The following is a 20,032-nucleotide window of genomic DNA, read 5'->3' as shown; positions in this document are numbered from 1 at the left end:
CCCCAGCTGGTCCTTATGAGGGAGTGGGGGGCCAGGCTCCCCCTCCCCCCAGATCAGGGATTGGCTGGCTGAGACCCCAGCAGGAGGGGTCAGAAGAGAGAGAGATTTCTGCTGACAGAGAAGAACAGTAGGGCTGCAGCCTGAGATGTCACTCATAAGGGTGGCCCCAGCCCCAGGGAAGGGGGCAGGGAATAAAGTCATTTTCCGTTATCTGCTACTGACCCTGCCCCCAGCTGCCTCAACTTCCCCAGTTACATTAAATGCACAATTCCAAGCTCGCTCCAACAGCCCCCTCTGTCCCTAGGCTTCATTGCCCTCCGCCCTTTCCTGTCCTGACCATCCTGAGGCCCTTTCCACTGCCACAGTCTCCTCCTCTGCCTATTGTGTTCAGAGAACAGGGGAGGTACGCCAAGCTTTTGTGGGAACCAAAGGAGCGGGAAAAGCATCTTTGGGGGACAGAGGAAGTAGTTCTGGAGAGATAAGGGGAAGTGGGGAAGGGAAGACAGTCAAGGGGACAGGGCAGAAGATGGTAACCTTACCCTAGGGAGGGGTTGCTGCAGCCATCAACAAGGGATTTAGTGTCCAGGCCCTGGTGAGCAAAGCCAGGACTGTCTGTGTCTCCTAAACTCCCCCCCGCCGCTATGACTGTGCTAGCTCAGTCTCTGGGAACACAGCCTTTAGCTCCCCCTTGAAACTGGCAGGGAATCCCCCCCGAAGAAAATGGGACACCCAGGCAGTCAGGTAACCCAAGAGGCTAGAGAATGTGCTGATGGCAGAGGGGGAGGGGTAAATGTTTCAGGGTGTGGATTTCCTCATCCCACGGGCCCTCATCCCAGGGGCTTCATTGTTGACACCCAGAGGTGTGGTGGTCTCAGCAACTCTGGTCCTGATACAACAGCCCACAGAGGGAATGAGGATCAAGCCCAGTAAGAATACTTTGGAGCTGGCTAGCCCCATGCAAAACGAGTCCAAGGGCAGGACCCCTGAAGTTGGATAAAGCAGAGGCCCCAGAGGGAGGAATGGGGGAGGTATGAAGAGGTGACAGAGCCCAGGTGGAAGACACACAGAGTCCCCTGTCTGAGGACAGGGAAAAGAAACAGCAGGCGCTGGCTGTGGCAGTCAAGTGGGCGGGTCCCAGGGGCTGGGTGCAAAGACACAAGTTGTTGCTGAAGGACTGGCCTGGGTGTCAGCTTCCTCCGAAAAGCAGCTGCTCTGAGCCACCCTTCCCCACCCCGATTCGCCATTGGGGCATTTTTGGTTTCCACCAAGGCAGCTGCTGGAGGATCAGACAAGGTACATGGGCCAGGATGCAAGCAGGGAGGAAACTGAGGCAGAGAAGTTTCCATGGGAGTCAATATTGAAAGGTCAGCAAGGGTGAGCAGCATTGCAGCCCTGGAGCACAGGTCCCACTTCTACCCAAGCCTCAGTTTCCCTGAAAAGAACTAAGAAGCACTTCCCACACTAGGGCTCCAGCACACAGAATGATACAAGAAGCAGAGTCCGGCAGAACAAAAAGAAGCCACACTTGTTTGGGGTGAGGGGTGGCCAACAGGGATAGATAGAAACAAAGGACTAAGTCTCAGATTCATCCTGCCTTCTGCCCAGACTTGGGGGAGGGGTGACGTGAGGACAAGGTGTTCCTTCCCGCCCTCTTTTCACAGTTCCCACAAATCCCTCCCTTGGAGTCCTGCTGTGACCTGAAGGGGAAGAGCTTAAGACAATGCAGTGGGACTGTAGGGGCCACATAAATAGACATCTCTGCCTGGTTCAGGACCCTCCACCTCGGGTCAGAGGCAGGCTGAGCACCCATGGATGTTGGGGCCCTAGCTGGCTTATCCCCAACAGCATCTGGATGAGTGACAGGGCCACTGTCTCTCAGCAGCAGGAATGCCCAAACATGGTGTAGGGACATGATAGCTTCAAAGAAGGTGAGTGAGGAAAGAAGGCAGGCTTTACAGGACACCCCTGCCAAAGAGGCTCTTTGAGGTTACTCATTTCTACCTCCTCAGCTTCCCAGATAGATAAATGAAGGCTAGAGAGAGACACTGCGGGGGACACCTCTCTGCACTGTGATCTTCCCTGGAGAGGGCAAATGAGGCAGTTTCAGACCATTTCCCACTACACCAAGATTGAAGGTGTTCTCGCTCCTGAGTTTTGAGGCTGAGGAAAGGCAGAGAGAGGGCAGGCTGTGAAGGGCATGAAGGCAGAGCCTGACCCATTCCTGTCTAGTTCCACAAATATTTAACAGGGAATCTCATCATCTCTTGGGCTCTTCTAGCCAGGACATGGTAGTCTGGGGTGTCTTTCTGCCCACCCCAGGATGGCAAGGCATGGGGGAGGGGTGCCTTTGAGCACCAGTTGCCATGAGATTAGGGGAGGATCAGGCCTTCCCTCTCTGAGGTGTTACAGCCCTAGCTGGCCATTGGCTATCCAACAATCCCACTTGGAGAACACAGCACACAGGTCTAAAGCCACCCTCTGCCCAACCTCCCCACAGGGCTAATTCAATCCCTATCGAGGCCAAGATTTGGGGAGCCCCAGGGATAAGATAAAACAAGAGCCAGCAGGCTTCCCCCAACCAACCCCCACCCTAGGTAGACTATGAGCTCAGCTGTCTCCTGTCCATCTCCCCACAGAACCAACACAGGGCTCAGAATAGCAAGGTCATGAGTGTGGGTACAGCCTCTTGGAGGTGGGGCAGAGGCTGAGGGACAGAAGATCAGCCACTCACTCCACTTTCCCAGGGGAGGGGGTGAGACAGTGGTAAGGTGGAAGGGAGGATAACAGTCTTCAGATCCTGCTTTCCTTCTACAACCCCTGCCCACACCCTAACCTGGGAAGCCAGGGCACCCCTGTTGGAGATCATGGATGCAGTGCTGAAAGATGTATCCCGGGAAGGGCTTGCATTAAAAATGGGAGTTTGGTAGTAGTGGTAGTGGTTGTAGACCCCATGCCAACAGCCCATACTTCAGGGAAGTGAGCTAGTAGGGCTGGGGAACATGAAGTGAGCTAGGAGAGATGGGGAACATGTAGAAACTGGACCCAAGCAATTGCAACTTGTGACTTTCATTCATTCTTTTCTTTTCTTTTGGTTTTGAGACACGGTTTCTCTGTGTAGCCCTGGCTGTCCCAGAACTCACTCTGTAGACCAGGCTAGCCTCAAACTCAGAGATCCACCTGCCTCTGTCTCCCAAGTGCTGGGTTTAAAGGTGTTCACCACCACTACCAGCTTGGAACTTGTGACTTTCAAGGGAAGTCTTGGGACGTTTATAAACACAGAAAGAAACATTTAGGCCAAGTCACATCAGTAGCACCAATTTAGAGAAATTTCACATCTCACAGAGGATACCAAGGTCCAGAGTTGCTTGCCCTGCCACTAGGTCCAAAACAACAAACGAGAGGCGACACCAGGACTCGAAGCCAGTACTGTCATCCAGCTTGTCTCTGACAAAGGGGACAATGAGTCTGGCCTTGGGCCCCTCGGCAGTCAACTTGAACTGTTACAGCCAGTCTCCTCCAACTCCGTGACTCCAGCATCTCCTCTGCCCACGTTCTTCCTAGGATAAGAGCTTCACTCAAAAAGTCCGGTAAAAACTGGGCTGTGGTGGTGCACGCCTTTAATCCCAGCACTTGGGAGGCAGAGGCAGGCGGATCTGGGTGAGTTCGAGACCAGCCTGGTCTACAGAGTGAGTTCCAGGACAGCCTCCAAAGCCACAGAGAAAGCCTGTCTCGAAAAACCAAAAAAAAAAAAAAAAAAAAAAAAAAAAAAGGTCTGGTAAAGCAAAGGCCTTCAGTGACCATAAACCCCATTTTAAAAGAACAAGCTGGCAGGTTGTGGCCGTGTCATCACTTCTACACACAGGTGGCTGAAGCAGGAGGATCACCAGTTCTGGTCACATAATAAGACACTGTCTTAAAAGAAACCCTTACCCGGAAAAACAAAACATGCTGGAACCCCCAAGAAGTACAGTTGAGTCCTGCACTTTAGTACTCAGTAAACCAAGTGGCCTACAGAAGAGGTGGCTCCAAAGGCCTTGGACTAGAGTGGAAAGGACTGGACCCTGGCCAGCTCTTTGGTCTCTGAGCTCAGAAGACAGCCTTATCCACTGTCTCAGTTCCCGCTCCAAACACTAGCCACAGCCATCATGATGGAACTAAGATAAACCCTTTATTTATTTATGCTTTTCCATTTTGTTTAAAACAACAACAACAACCTTAATATAACTGACAGCCCTTCCCCCTCACCCTTGCTTGGGTTGGGGGGTAATTAGTGGGGAAATAGCCCCCAAGGATGGGACTGACCATAAGAGCCCCTTAGGGAGGTAATGGAGCCCAAGTCCTTGGCTTGGGGCAAGGGCACCTGTAGTGTAGTAACTGGGAACTTAACAGGGCTCTTGAACCTCTACTTGTACCAACATACACACCCTTGGCTGACAAGGGTCAGGAAGCAAGTGGGGAGGGGACTCCCATTTTCCTCGGTGTCCCTACCCAGCCCAGTCTCACAACTTAAGGCTAGGAGTAGGAAAATGGAGGGTGGGTAGGTATCTCACACAAAGGAGTACTGGTTATTAATGGCTCGGGGGTGGCCCCCTTCTTCTCCGTTGCCCCCTAGTGGTAGCTGCTGAAGCTGCACCATTAGGGACACCCCCAAGTCCCCACCAGTGCCAGCACCACCCTGGGCCTCAGTGCCTGGTGCTATGGCCTCTTCCAATTCAACCATGGGGACCAGCTCAGCCACGGGGACCAGCTCTTCCTGGATCCCTCCACCGCCCGCTTTCTCTTTCTCTTGCCTCTCTTTGGCTGCTGCGGCTGTGGTGGCCGCCACTTCTGGCGCCCCCGACGCCTCTTCTGCCCCAGGATGTGGGGGATCTGTCCATGGAGGGGGTTCAGGGGGCTGGGTTGGGTCACGGGAGGTGTTCCGTTCTGGATAGGAATGGTAAGAAGACACATTGACTGTGGAAGGAAGCGAGTTCTTGTGGTGGTCTCCCCTTGGCTTGTCCTCCCCAGGAGCCATGTGCTATCTCCCCATACTCCATCTCCTGAGCAACCCCCCTCCATGGAAGATGGATCATGGGCAGCGGTGAGAGGACCACACTTACACACAGTCACTCGCTCCGAAGGGCAGGAGGGTGGAGGAGGCATCGGGGTAGCATCGGTCGCCCTCACACACCCCTGCATGGCTCCCAGCCTGCTCCCGGCCTGGGGGGAGGGGCAATGTGGGGACAGATGGGATGGTGGGGTGGGGGAAAGTGAGAGATCAGACAGGGACATCAGACATCAAGGGATGAAGGAGGGGGATCAGACCATGAATCCCCCAAAAGATCAAAGACAAGGCCAAGAAGGATGGGTCCAGAAGACAGACAATGGAGTGGAGGATCCGATGAAATGGGAATGCACCACCCAACTCTCCACTACCCCGGCCCCGTGAGGAGCCTCTGCCTGCCTGTACCCTGTCAGCTTTCTGCAGCCCCTTCAGACCCTGGGCTGCCCTGTTCCCCACTAGCAGGGCCTCTCCTCCAGCCCCCCACCCCGTCTTCCTGGCACACACACCTCACTTCTTGGGTGCACGGGCACCTCCTCCCCTGTAGACCTGCTCTGCTCACCCTGCTGCCGCTGGGAGGGCACATAGCTGACAAGGACAACATCACTGGAGCCTCCAGACTCCAGAGGGATGGGATGCACCCGGAAGTGCTCAAGCATATCGAAAATGGACTGGAACCACAGATGTTGGACCCGGCACTGACCCTCCTCATTCAGTGACAAACGCAGGTGCTGAGGGCAGGATGAGCAAGTAAGGTGGGCGCTCAGGTCCCTGCCAGTTATAATTCCTCCTCCCCTAACAACTGCCACCCAAGCACTGTCCAACACAGTCCTCAGGACCACTCACCTTAGCCTTGCCCTGGAAGTTGAAAGTGAGGACATATTCACCACGTCTTGTCTCACTCTGACGTACCAGGAAGACACCATGGGAGCCAGTGCCTCCTTCCAGCACTAACTGGGCAGCCTTGAGTCGAGACAGCATGCCGTGGAACCAAGGATATCCTGAGAGGGGCTGATCCCCCTCACCTCCCTCTGGCTCCCCCTGGAACAGGAAGGACCCTTCAGCAAGGAGAGAGAGGGGAAAACAGGGTGTCAGAGGCTTCTCCCTAGCCTTGTTTTCCTCTTGAGACATGTCCCTCCCAGCCAGGTCACTGGTCCCTCCCAGGTACCATCCCTCCAGCTCCAATACAGGACCATAAGCCAAGGAGAGCTATGCATGCACGCAGTACCTGTGGCTGCTTCTGGAGTATCCAGGGGAGGATAGGGGGTGGAGAGGGGATGAACTGTCCCTGCTGGAGGCCCCTCCTCAATAGGAATGCGAGGGGGCAATTCTGGAGGAAGCAGCTCCATTGAGTCAAAATGGGAAGCAGCAATGGAGACAGAACTGGGGGAGAAGGACGCTGACGGCCGGTCTGAGAGGCCCCCGTAAGCCCCTGAAAGGAAATGCAGGCCAAACGTGAGAACACCACAGGTTCCTCTTCTAGAGGCCTGGGCTCCTGCCATCTCCCCGCTGGCTGTCCACTTGTGTGCCCAGCCCCCGCACACCTCTGGAGGACTGACCCTGATGGATTTTTGCGATGGTTCTGACTTACACTGCTTGCTGGCTGAGGGACCATGGTTATTTCGAGGAGGTCCTAGAATCCAAATGTCCCTATGTCTTTTCTGAATCAACAGCTGAAAGATTATTGCAATGATTGGTGGGGTGAGGGATAGAAGCCCTGAAAATGCCCGCATTAGAAAGGAGCCCTCTGTTTAGACCAGAAAGGAAAACTACCAACTTGAAGGACATCAAAAACCCTTGTCGCCGGGCGTTGGTGGCGCACGCCTTTAATCCCAGCACTCGGGAGGCAGAGGCAGGCGGATCTCTGTAAGTTCGAGACCAGCCTGGACTACCAAGCGAGTTCCAGGACAGCCTCCAAAGCCACAGAGAAACCATGTCTCAAATAACCAAAAAAAAAAAAAAAAAAAAAAAAACCCTGTCAAAGGTACATTCCTATACTAAGCACTCACAAGGCTGAGGCTGGAGACTTGTTGTTCAGCCTAAAGCACACAAAAGAGTTGGGAACATCCTTCAGTGGCAGAGTACTTGCCTACCAAGAGAAGGCCCTGCATTCAATCATCAGTGACAAAAGGAAATACACATCTTCCTCTTTCCTATTAGCCCCTTTAGGCCAAATCAACTTGATTTTCCCTTTACTATGCCGTGAGTTCTTCCCTTTCTCACTTAAGCCCATCACTTTCCATGCATCCTGGTACTTCCTATGTCAGGGTTCAGCAAGGTCCCCGGCATCCTCCAAGCCACTCTCTTCTCTCACCTGCCCTGTGCAGTATTCTGTCTATTCTATCTCCCCTGTTCGCTTCTTCCTGAGTTCCCAAGATGTTCCTTGCTTGGGCTGCTCAAAGGACATAAGCAAATGCCCCATTTTGGAGACCCGCTTTTTTTTTTTTTTTATTTAACTTTATTTTATATGTTGGTGTGAAGGTATCAGATCCCCTGGAACTGGAGTTATGGACAGTCGTGAGCTGCCATGTGGGTGCGGGGACTGAACTCAGGTCCTCTGGAAAAGCAACCTGTTCTCTTAACTGGTGAGCCATCTCTCCAGCCCCGGAGACCCACTTTTTATTGGGAATGTCTTACCAATTCAGCTACAGCAAAACCAAGAAAACCAAAGAGCCATTTGAATCATCTGAGTTCCCCATTCACCCCAGAGCCTAGCATGCAGCCAGTGACATACTAGGACCTGACTGAACATCTGCCACACCTCAGGTCTCGGCCAGCAGACACTCTTAGAAAACAGGTATGACAGTATAGCCCATTTTTGTAAGAAACCTCAGGAAATCTATTTCCTCCCTGTGGTCTTAGCTACTTGCAATCTGCTGTAAGGTCTATGCTAGCTCTAACAATCTCAGTCTATGATAACTCTTTTTGTTGACGGAATACGTCTGTGCACCAGGAACCGTGAAGCTGAAACTCAGAACCAGGGTCAGGAGAAAAGAGTAGAGTGGAGGCAGAGTCTGGAAGGTGAGTTGGGCCAGACAGCCATCTGTTTGTGAGTGTATGAGTGTTAAGTCAGACCAAAAGAAAAAGCGCAAAGGTCGCTGACACATGCTGGGATGCACAACAAAACAAAAACAAAGATGCCCACAAAGCATTCTGGAAGCACGCAGAAGAGAACTATTACTTCCAGACATAGTGGTAGCCTATAGGCTTACAGAAAAAGTAACAGGGGAGTATGAGAGGTTTGATAGAGTAAGGAGCCTGGCCCAGCAGCTCTCGAAGGCTCCACCTTACCCTGCGACAGGCGGTCATTACTCTCGCTGGGTCCCAGCAGCAGATCCTGGCTGGGCAGGCTCTCTGAATGATTCAGGCAGGGCAACTCCAGGCTGTCTGTGTTATCCTTTGTGAGGAAGGAGGTCCCAGGGGCCAGGGGAAGGGTCATGGGACGGGGGCTGATAGCAGGGCAGGGTCTACAAAGACAGGGAAAATGGTGCTGGGAGAAAACCACCAGGAGAAAGACACAAAGCTGCTCCCCTACCCATCTCCAGATCCTCTCAAGAAGAGGCAAGCTTCTTACCCTGGGCTTAGGCACTCCTGGATGTCAGACACCCAGGCCTTCACGTGAAGTGCATCTGTTGTCTCCAAAATGTACTCTGAAGGGCCTTCTACCTACAAGGCCAAGAGGTTGGACTTCAGCCAGGGCAGGGGGTAGGCAGCCCAGAGGCCGCATCCAACAGCCCCAGGGACAGACTCAAAGCCTGTCCTGACACATAATCATCCTGCTGCCAAACACACTCGCCTAAATCTATCGAGAGCATTTTCTCAAGCACAAGCACTCTGGGGCAGAGCTTAGAGCGCCTACCTTAACCACAAACGTGTTCTCCCTGTCAGGCATCTCTAGGGCCGTGGCTGAGCGGACATCAGTGATAGTAGAGCAGGGAATGCTGAGTCGGGGCCGGGATGCCTAGGTGGGAAAGGCAGTAAGAACCAGGCCTTTATGCCAAGGCCAGCTGTCCCTCCCTCCATTCATCCACCTTTCCCTCCTGGATGAAGCAAAATAGTAATATCTCTGTGGTCTCAGATCCGCCACCGGCAACCGAGAGCCTAGTTAGCGCTGAACCCAGGACAGCAACTTGTGTACATGGGCTTCCAACCCCATAGCTGTCTACAGAGCTGTACTACCTCTTCAGCCACCGTCATTTCCAGCTACCCACCCTCCTGTGGGCTCACCTTGGGTGGTACAAAGAACTCCAAGCGACTTCCTCCTCCTCCTTCTCCTTCACTCCTGAGCAGTAGGCGACACTTCTGCCACTGAGGCTGCCCTCCTCCCCCTGAGGTCAGGCCAGCCACCCCTCCTCCACGGCCCACTCCTGCTGGGTCAGGGGCAGCCTCTTCAGCCCCCATGAAACTCAGCAGCTCTTCTCTCTGTACCATTCCTGCTCCGTCTTTCAAGGTTCCCCCTCCACGACTCAGTCTCAGCCTCTCAAAGCGGTGAGTCCATCTCTCCCCAGGGGATGTGCCATCACTAGCCAATCCCCTACCAACTGTCCCAGCACCACCCGAGGAGTTGGAGTTGCTGTTTCCACCTAGAACTGGAGGGCCTGATGTGGTCTCCAGAGGCCCAGCTGGGGAGGAAGAGTCAACGGCCCCCCGCCACTGCAGGATGCCTCGTACAGAACCTCTAACTGAGCGACCCACTGAACGGAGGGAAAAGCGTTTCTTGAGCTTCGGCTTTGAAGATGATGTAGAGGAGGAAGAGACTGAGGAAGGAAGGGGGCCAGCTAGGTCCTCAGAAGATCGAGATGGGCCCAACACAGCCAGGGGACCACCCACCCTACAGCTTTCAAGGGACAAGTCATGTGGTGGTGCAGTCTCCACACCAGGGCTCAACGGGGCCAAGACGGGTGGGGAGAGTGAGCCCGAGGCCCGGGCCACCTCAGCTTCGAAGTGCTGCAGGAAGAGCTCAGCAAAACGGCCAGAAAAGGCAGCTTCTGCTCCAGGCTCTGCATACTGTGGGTGGGAGGCCAGGTAGAGGCGAAACCGACGGGCAAGATCCAGGGCAGCAGCCCTCGCATGGGACTCACAGAACTCTTGCCAACTTGGGGGAGGGGGTGGTGGCAGCGCTGGCGGAGAAGGGAAGGCCCCATCCTCCGGGGAAGGGGCACCATTCATGATGGGCCCCAGGAGGAGGACAGGGGGAGCCTGTGAGGAGGGGCAGCAAAGAAGGAAGCGGCCAAAGGACACGGGGTGAGCGGCAGCAGCTGTAGGAAGAAGAGGCATACATATTGCGTCACTGCAGAGGTGAGATTGGGGTGTGTCCCTGCCCAAGCCAGGTACTCCCATCCAGATTCCCAACAGAGGAAGAGAAGCAAACTGCTTTGCCCTCTTCAAGATCCACACCCCACATATACCCCAGGGATAAGGGATGCCCAGCCCAGTGTCCATCCTGCATCTTCCCTGCTACCATTGCTAACACTTTTCCTGTTGTGGGATCCAGGAAAGAGACGGCCTCGGAGCATCTTATGCCACAAAGAACTCTTAGAGATCACCACTGTCCCTTCTGAAAGCAAAGCCTTCCCTAACTACCACACACTTTCCAGCTGCTGTTCCAGCAGGTGTCACAAGGTCATTTTACCTTTCCTTAGAAAGCTTAATAACCCTTCAGATGAGGAAACAGACCCTCAAACAAATTACAGAATTCAGAGTCTGCTGTGTTCTCCACTGCATAGTTCTAGTCTCCAAGGACTGGCTGAACCAGCCTTAACCACAGCTCCTCTTGCTGTTCTCAGGGGGGTTAGGAGGGGGCAACAGGGATTACAGAGGTCAGAGACCTTGCTCCAGAGGCCCAATGAGTGGATGATGAACTGAAGGATCAGCTGTCTTAGAAGCTGATCCTAAAACCCTGCACTTAAGTCTTGTGTGGAAGTTCGGAGTGGTTAAAGACCAATCTCTGGGTTACCCCTCTAGTCTAGGGCTGACTGGCAGCAGCCCTAGAGAAAAAGAGATGGTGTTGGGTCAGGGCAAGTCTTTACTGGCCACATAAGTAAGACATCACAGGGAGCTAGGACTCAAGATTCTTCTCTCCCTGGGAAGTACGCCCTAAAGCCTGTGAGACTTGAACTGAAGCCCCAGCTCAGCCCACCTGTTAGCATTGTGAGCTCAGCTTCCGTATCTGTGAAATACAGTTAATAATCTCTACCTGCTACAGTTTTCAGGAGAAATGAGATGACAAGGTACATGCCTGTGCTTGACATACAGTGAGCACATAAGACATGACTGCCTTATTCACTATATGGGTGAGGACAGTATTATGGGTCCCATTTTCTCTATGTATAAGAAACTAGAGGGAAGAGCGTCTGATGATGTCACAACTCTAAGTCACAACAAGAATGTGACAGAGCTCAGCATGTAATTTACAACCAATAGCTATTTGGCGAGTGGTCCTGCCCTACGATAAAGTGTCTGCCCAGGACAGCTCAGGTAAGTCTCCTCAAACTATCAGAGATGTCAGACTCTTCATCAAATCTACAACCAGGCTGTATGTCAGAGACACCCCCCCCTCCGCCCCCTGGCCCCAACCGCAGGGACAACTCCAAACCATGGAGAAGCTGCCAGGAGATGCGGGAGTCACAGAACACAGGGGAACCGGGCCAAGAGGTGCAGGCACAGCAGAGATGGTCCCCAGCCAGAGGCTACCTCGGCTCACACAGGCCCACCCAGCCCTCAGCACCACTGGCCGACCCAGCCCCCTTCAGGCCCGCTGACCCTGCGGTTCCTGGACTGGTGACTCAGTTTCTCTTCTGCCAAGAAGGCTCAGTCACAATTTCCCGGTGCACCTGAGTCTTGGCTTAGTTCTGACATTCCAGAAGGGCGGGTGGTGGAGGGTGCAGGCTGCACTCCAGGTTTGGACCCTCCTGGCCCCGTGGTCAATCACTCAGACCCGATGCTAATCGCTGGACACCCTCCACATGCCCCCAGGCCGGAGCCTCCGGGGAAACAGACCTAGCAGCAGCCCTCTCCGAAGCCAAGCACCCCTCCAGCCCCGAGCCCCCAGCCGACCCCCGCCCAGGCTCCTCAGGCTCCAGGGTCGAGTCCCGGAGAGGATAGAGGCACTTGAAGAGGGGGGGTTCCGGTTCCGGTCCCACCTGCATCTCGGTCCCCGCGCTTAACTCCGGCGGCGGCAGCGGCGGCGGCGACGGCCGCAGCTCCCGCTCCCTGTGCCCCCCGCCTCCGCGACGAGCTCCCACCACGCGCTTCTGCGCAGGCGCCGGGACGGGTTTTCCCGACGCGGAAGGAAGCGACCATAGAGAAGAGCAGTAAGAAGGAGGGCACCTTCGTACTCACTTCCGCCATCGTTCTCAGCGCAGAGCTTTCAGGAGCTCGGCTGACGCAGGTTTCACCGAACGCTCGCGGCTTCCGCAGTTGTACCTAAAAGGGACCACCGAGACAACTGTGGGAAGGAGCTGCGTCCCAGCCGAGCGTCCTCCGAAGTGAATTCAAGACAAAGGCGAGAAGTCAACCATAGAGAAGCACCTGAGCGGAGAGAGTAGCCGCCCAGCACGGGAAAATCAGCGAGATGATAAAGCTCTTTGAAGAGCTAGCTGCAGCCTAGAGCGCCTGGCCCCCGCACAAGGGGGACACAGACACCGCCCCCAGGGAGTTGGGCGAGCGAAGAACCGGTGACCTTGGGAAGCCGAATGATCCCGAATTTACGACCTTGGCTTTTCGAAGGAAAGGGACAAGGTGGTCCAGGAGGGCTGCACCTTAGACAGGAACTAAAGATGGGCAGCAATAGCGAGGTCAGCTTCGGACATGCTTGGGGTACAACCAGGAGGTACATGCACATAGAACTTGAACATCAAGAGAGGCTTCAAGGCAATTTTACAGGGTTGAAGAAGAGAAGGTACAAAACGCTGTTGAAACCTCGCGCACAAACATCCTCTAGTAATCTAGGCTCGCACTGATCCAGCCTCACTGCGGCTTAAGTAATTGAAAAGGCCAAGAGTAAATTGTGATCGTTGACTTGGGCCAAAAGATACCTCACATCTGTAGCTCACATCTGTGATCGTACTTTTCTCGTGCATTTGCCTTCACCCACAAACAAGCAAGATGGCTTTTTGTCCGTATGCAAATAAGTCGTAACAACTTAGTAAGTCAGTTTAAGGAGCATCCCTTATTTCTGAGATCTCCAATAAAATTTCCAGAACCTGGCTAGTGAGAAAAAGAGGGAAAACGTGCTTGTGTTTGCTATGCAAGCCTGATGACCAGAGTGCCATCCCCAAAGCCCACTGTGGAAAGAAAAGGGACGCTGGAAAATTATCTTCTGACCTCCAGCATGCCGCACATGCTTTTGTTCGCCCCTCCCATATTTACACATACACACAATAGCAATAATAAAATTTAAGTTTAAATAAATTTCAGGACTGGGAAGAGAGCTAAGTGATTAAGAGCACTGACTGCTCTTGCAGAAGACCCTGGTTCAGTTCCCAGCAACCACATAGTGGTTCAGAACTGATTGTAACTCCATTTTCAGGGGATCCGATACCCTCTTCCAACCTCTACAGAGATACACAGGCAGGTAACACACATAAGCTGAAATAAATATTAATTTAAAAAATTTAAATTGGAGCTGGGCGGTGGTGGCGCACGCCTTTAATCCCAGCACTTGGGAGGCAGAGGCAGGCGGATCTCTGTGAGTTCGAGGCCAGCCTGGTCTACAGAGCTAGTTCCAGGACGGCCTCCAAAACAATACAGAGAAACCCTGTCTCGATAAACCAAAAAGATAAATAAATAAAAATTTCCAGAGCCAACTAGCTAATTGGATCAAGTGCCATCCTTGAGGCAAGTGACAAAAATGAAAAAACAAAAAACGAGGCAAGTGACCCAGAATATGGAAATGGATAAATGACAAGTCTCACAGAAAGAATGTTTGTCATAGGAGCTCAGTGGCTAAAGGTACTGGCTGCTTTTCCAAAGGACCCAGGTTCAATTCCCAGCACCCATATGGCAGCTGACAACTGTCTGTACCTTCAGCTCTAGGAGATTTGACACCCTTATACAGACATACACTGCAGGCAAAACACCAATGCACTAAAAATAAACTTAAAAAGTGCTGTTTGGCCAGGTAGTGGTGGTACACCCTTTTAATTCCAGCACTCAGGAAGCAGAGGCAGGCAGATCTCTGTGAGTCCAAGGCCAGCCTGGTCCACATAGCTACACAGAGAAACCCTGTCTCGAAAACAAACAAGCAAACAAAAAAAGTAATGTTTGTCTAAGGGTGCCACCCCACCACCATGGGGTTAGAAAATCTTAGAAAGAAAAAGCAAGTTCTGGCTTTTTTCTTCCTTCCTTCTTCTTCTTCTTCTTCTTCTTCTTCTTCTTCTTCTTCTTCTTCTTCTTCTTCTTCTTCTTCTTCTTTTTTTGTTTGTTTGTTTTGTTTGTTTTTTGAGACAGGGTTTCTCTGTATAACAGCCCTAGATGTCCTGGAACTTGCTGTGTAGACCAGACTGGCCTCAAACTCACAGAGATCGGCCTGCCTGCCTCCCCAGCCCACATGCCTTTTATTTTTAAAAAGGCAAGACAGTGTTTTGTTTTTAAAAGATTAAAAAAAAATTTTGTTGTGTATATGTGTGGTTTGTCCACATATGTGTTCAGTGTCCTCAGAGACTAGAAAAGGACATCATATCCCCAGGAACTGGAGATATGATTTGAACCACCATGCGGGTTCCAGGAATCAAACCTGAGTCCCTCTGCAAGAGCAGCAAGTGCTTTTAACTACTGGGCTCTCTCCAGCCCAATGGCTTAGCCAGCCTTAAGTCACCCAGGCTGTCACTCATAGCATCAGCTCAAAGACACCTTTGCGGAGGTCTGCATTTCCAGCATTATCCAACTCTGTTACCACTTCAAAAAAAGAACAAATGAAGGGGGTCCCTTTCCTGTGGTCTTTGGCCCAGATCCTCCCTCACTCTCCACATAGCTTACCTGTCCATCATCTATAACAGATATGGTTCAAGAGTACAGAAGGACAGAGGACTGTTGATAAGTTTGGATGTGTTGTGTGTAAACTGTCCAACCTTTTGAGGCAGAGGTTCGGGGATCAAACCCAGGACCTGGAACATACTAGATATTTTAAGTTACTTCCAGCATCCAATCAAATTTCCAAAATGATTGAAATAATCAGATATTGTAGTCATGTGGTCACAGGCTTGGTTGGTGTGATCAATGAACTGAAGGGTTTTTTGTTGTTTTTTGCTTTTTAAATTATTTATTTTTTTCTTTTCTTTTTTTGTTTTTTTTAAGATTTATTATGTGGCCGGGCGGTGGTGGCGCACGCCTTTAATCCCAGCACTCAGGAGGCAGAGGCAGGCAGATCTCTGTGAGTTCGAGGCCGGGCTGGACCGATAGCCTCCGAAACAATGCCTCGTAAAAACAAAAAACAAAACAAAAAAAAAAGATTTATTATGTGTACAGTGTTCTGCCTGCATGCCAGAAGAGGGCACCAGATATTACAGATGACTATGAGCTACCATGTGGTTTCTGGGAATTGAACTCAGGACCTCTGGAAGAGCAGCCAGTGCTCTTAACCTCTGAGCCATCTCTCCAACCCCTTAAACTATTTATTTTTATTTTATATATATTTATGTTTTGTCTGCATGTATGTCAGTATGAGGGTTTGAATCTCCTGGAGTTGGAGTTACAGACAGTTGTAAAATGCCATATGGGTGCTGGGTATTGAACCTGGGTCCTCTGGAAGAATAGCCACTGCTCTTAACCACTGAGCCATCTCTTTAGGCCCTGAGCTGAAGTTTTTAATGCAAATAGCTACTTAAGCTGGATGTAGTGGTATATACCAGAGGCAGGCTGATCTCTGTGGGTTTGAGGCCAGCCTGGTCTGTGTAGTTCCAGGACAACCAGAGCTACACTGGTGAGACCCTATCTCAGAAAAACAAAAGCAAACAAAAGAACAGAAGCAAAACAAAATATAGTTACCTGTAACTAAGTGGCTACTCTATAAGCACAGGACGTGTCCTTGTGCAAGTAGGTGGAGCTGTCTAGTGGAGATGCAGTCACAGTTGGGTTAAACAAAGCAGTGTGGTGATCAGACATTGGACATGCTAGGCCTAGGCCTCTGTAGAACAGAAAACACTTAACAGGCAGTCACAGAAGGAGTAGAAGCAGCTGGGTCCTGTTTCCCAGGAACATTAGAAAGAGTGTGTGATTTGTTGAAAGAGGAGGGCAAAATAAAGTGCTGCTGGAAGAAACCAGGGGAGGCCGGGTGAGCATGTGGTACCAGAGAGTGAGCAGTGATCTGCATCCCACAAGAGGATAGATTATCCCTCAGGGTTGGCCAGCCGCAGGAAAGCTAGACCTTTTACAAATCAGCCTCCCTGCACCACTGACCCAAGGCTGCTCTGGAAGATGTCAGTTCCTGGGCCCTTGTGCTAAGGCAGAGGCTCCAGTAGTAGTGTATCCCTCAAAATCCACTAATAATATAAATTGAGCTAGGCAAGATGACTCATGCCGGCTGTCATGGCACTGGGGAGGCCAATGTAGAAAGAATGAAGTGAGTTTGGGGCCAGCCAGGACTATATAGTGAATTTTAGGCCAGCTTGGACTACCGAATGTGATCCTGTTTTCTTTTCTTTTTTTTAGACCAGGCTGGCCTCAAACTCACAGAGATCTGCCTGCCTCTGCCTCCTGAGTGCTGGGATTAAAGGCGTGCGTGATCCTGTTTTCAAGAAGTAAATCCAATGAGGAATGCTCTTTCAGCCCTGCCTTGGATGACATGACAGACTCTGGAGATCCCCCATGGAAGGCCTCACTGTCCCTGTGGATCAGAGTGGAGATTGGGTAGGGGGCTGGGGGGCCTGGTGGGGAGGGCAGGGGAGGAGGGGAGGAAAAGGGAGCTGGGATTGACATGTGAAACAAGCTTGTTTCTAACTTAAATTTTTTAAAAAGGGAAAAAAAACAGAGGTAAACCAGGTATAGTGGCACACAGCCTTAATTCCAGCATTCTAGAGGCAGAGGCAATCAAGTCTCTCTGTGAGTTGGAGACTAGCCTGTTCTACATAGAAATTTCTGGGCCAACCAGGGATACATAGAAAGACCGTCTCAAAACTAACCAAATTAGGAGGCTGGAGAGATGGCTCAGCAGTTAAGACAACTGGATGTTCTTCCAGAACACCCGGGTTCAATCACCCAGCACCCACATGGCAGCTCACAAGGGTCTGTGACTCCAGTTCCAGGGGATCTGATACCCTCACACACAGATGTACATGGAAAACACCAACACACATAAAATAAAAATAAATCTAAAAAAAAAACTAAATTAGTTGGTTAGGGGCTCACACTTTTAATCCCAGTACTCAGGAGGCAGAGGCAGGCGGATCTCTATAAGTCTGGTGTCAGCCTGGTCTACAGAGCAAGTTCCAGACATCAAGAGCTACACAGAAAAACCCTGCCTCAAAACCAAACCAAACAAACTAACAAAACTAAATAAATAAGACTTGTAAGATGGCTTTTTTTTTTTTTTTTGGTTTTTCGAGACAGGGTTTCTCTGTATTGTTTTGGAGGCTGTCCTGGAACTCGCTCTGTAGACCAGGCTGGCCTCGAACTCACAGAGATCCGCCTGCCTCTGCCTCCCGAGTGCTGGAATAAAGGCGTGCGCCACCAACACCCGGCTCAGATGGCTCATATAGTGAGATTAGTTGCTTTTCAATTCCAGGCACCCACAAGGTGGCTCACAACTATCTGTAATTCCAGGCACACATGCATATACACACAATAATATTGAAGAAAACAAACAGTCAGGTGTGATGATATGCATCTTTAACCCCAGCAGAGGTAGAGGCAGGCAGATGGCTGTGAGGTTTTTGATTTTTTAAAGATTCATTTATTTATACAATGTTCTGCCTGCATGTATGCCTGCACGCCAGAAGAGGGCACAAGATCTCATTATGAATGGTTGTGAGAATTGAACTCAGGACCTTTGGAAAAGCATCCAATGCTCTTAACCTCTGAGCCATCTCTTTAGCCTTGGCTGTGAGTTGTTTTTGAGACAGGGTCTCACTATGTAGTCCTGTCTGACCTAGAACTATGTAAGCTTTGAACTCTCAGAAATCTGCCTACCTCTGCCACCTGAGTGCTGACATTTAAAGTGTTTGATAGTGACTTTTAGGTCATCTTGGACTGTATAGTGAGACCCTCTCTCCAAAATAAATAAAATGAGGGCTGGGGAGATTGCTCAGTGGTTAAGAGCTGTAGAGTGCAGCCTTTCCGACAGCCTGGTTCCAGAGCCGCATCAGTCCCAAATAAACACACAGGAGGCTATATTAATTATGAAGCTGTTGGCTGTTTGCTTGGTTTCTTACTGGCTATCTCTGACTTAAGTATTTACCTCATAAATGTTAATCTAAGTATTTCTCTTACCGGAGAAAAGAGTCCAGACCTCTTATTCCTATGGCAGCTACATCATGACTGCCTGTGTCTCTCTTTCCCAGAATCCTCCTCAACTCCTAGTCCCACCTATCTTGCTTCCCTATTTGCCAACAGTGCTTTATTGATATATACACAGGACTTTCCCATCATCTCCTCTTTTCTGTCTAAATAAAAAGAAAGGTTTTAACTTTAACACAGTCAGATTATATATAAAACGGAACAGTTATCAAGTAAGATTATAGTTACACTATTTTGTTCATTAACATTTAGTAAGATTTAAAGAAAGTATTTTATCATCTATCCTATCTGTATGAGTCCCAAGTCTTATATGTAGCTAATCTTTTATCATAACTAAGGAAAACTATATAACTATCTGTCTTCAACTCCATCAAAGACCACAGAAGGATAATATATAAACCCTAGAATTGACAGAGACATCTCACTGTTTGGACAGTGACCTGAAGTACCTCCGTAATGTTGGGGCATCTGTCTTCAGCCCATAGGCCACAGTGTGTCTAGAGGACTTCTCAGCAAAGCAGGGAATGTCAAACTGTCCATCTCCATTAGCAGTCTGTCACTCATTTTTCTGTGTCCTGCAGAAAGTCTTGTAGACTCTTCCATGAAGCAGAAACCCTGTAAGACTGAGTTCAGCAGTCACTTTCCTGTGGGTCCTGCATGTCCAGTTTATACAACAACAGTCAAGCAGTACAGGCAAGAGCAGTTTCTTGCCCAAATGGCTAATCTTGCCATGTTGAAAGCAAACTCCATAACAAGTTTCTTCAATGCCCATCTTCCTCTCAGAGGTTATTGGTGCTGCCAGGAGCAGACATTTCTCATTGTCAAGAAAAACCCTAAACCATTTTAAATGCCATTTTCTGAAGGTCTTTGAAAGGTTTGAAGACTATCTATCTCAAATATATCTTTGTATCTAGAAAACCTAACTAACCTAACTATAAATTCTGACTATTATAAGTAACTATAATCTATATTCAATTATGCATTATGTTTTAAAAGATCAAATAAGCCAATACTTAATCAAGAGGAGAAATATACACATCACAAAATTGACATTGAATTTGTATCAATAAATGAAAAACCATACCCATACCAAGTATTCATTTCCATACCATAATCCCCCTTTTACCATTAAAAAGAGATTGGCTGTGATCATTAACCAATTATAAGCAACCCCATTTAAATGAAAACAAAGATTTATAAACAATATGGGAATTTGGATGTCACTCATTCCAAACTGCTTCGTGCTGGATGGGGGCACTGTTCATACTATGGGGATCATGACAAAACTTCTATTTTCGTGGTCTGTAAGGCTGCATCATCTTAGCTGTTTTAGATGTTGAATCACTTGGGCCACTGCTTCCGGGGGTCTTGGTTCATCAAACCACAGAAGCCTGGAAGGAATCCACAGCTTTCCATTTTCTGTGGAAACATAAACAAAAACTCTTTTTCCAAGTAACTGGTCCTTATATTTAAAGTTAGAAGTCAAAGCATTTTTGAAATATATAAGTTTGATTAATTCAGCAGCATTTATAACCAAGT

The 20,032-nt window shown here is 50.2% G+C and overlaps 1 protein-coding gene across 7 annotated transcripts; it reads right to left on the bottom strand.

The window, feature by feature from the left end:
* Positions 1-4,146: 4,146 nt before the first annotated feature.
* Sh2b1 (SH2B adaptor protein 1) lies at positions 4,147-12,590 on the bottom strand. 7 transcript variants are annotated; one of them, XM_040754584.1, is made up of 9 exons: positions 12,383-12,590; positions 9,269-10,299; positions 8,901-9,002; positions 8,616-8,707; positions 8,333-8,508; positions 6,270-6,473; positions 5,888-6,099; positions 5,604-5,772; positions 4,147-4,923 (listed from the first exon to the last, which is right to left on the bottom strand). In XM_040754584.1, exons 2-9 carry the CDS (start codon positions 10,208-10,210, stop codon positions 4,547-4,549), a joined length of 2,274 nt encoding a protein of 757 aa, XP_040610518.1. In that variant the 5' UTR covers positions 10,211-10,299; positions 12,383-12,590; the 3' UTR covers positions 4,147-4,546. The 7 variants fall into 7 exon arrangements, with proteins under 7 accessions (XP_040610518.1, XP_005064487.4, XP_040610525.1 ...); XM_005064430.4 differs by lacking the exon at positions 12,383-12,590 and adding an exon at positions 12,184-12,305; XM_040754591.1 differs by lacking the exon at positions 12,383-12,590 and adding an exon at positions 11,804-12,066.
* Between the last annotated feature and the right edge of the window lie 7,442 nt (positions 12,591-20,032).

Source organism: Mesocricetus auratus, unplaced genomic scaffold (genome assembly GCF_017639785.1).
Source record: "Mesocricetus auratus isolate SY011 unplaced genomic scaffold, BCM_Maur_2.0 Super-Scaffold_4256, whole genome shotgun sequence".
NCBI classification, from domain to species: domain Eukaryota; kingdom Metazoa; phylum Chordata; class Mammalia; order Rodentia; family Cricetidae; genus Mesocricetus; species Mesocricetus auratus.
This window is presented reverse-complemented; position numbering and strand designations above follow the sequence as displayed.

What these genes read in the sequence shown, in the direction of transcription:
- Sh2b1 (XM_040754557.1), bottom strand. Translation starts at nt 10,483, where the DNA reads ATGGACACTGGGCTGGGCATCCCTTATCCCTGGGGTATATGTGGGGTG. An exon ending in AGTTCTTTGTACCACCCAAG is followed by an intron (nt 9,003 to 9,268) that starts GTGAGCCCACAG and finishes TTTCCCACCTAG; the next exon opens with GCATCCCGGCCCCGACTCAG. An exon ending in ACTTCCAGGGCAAGGCTAAG is followed by an intron (nt 5,773 to 5,887) that starts GTGAGTGGTCCT and finishes TCCTGCCCTCAG; the next exon opens with CACCTGCGTTTGTCACTGAA.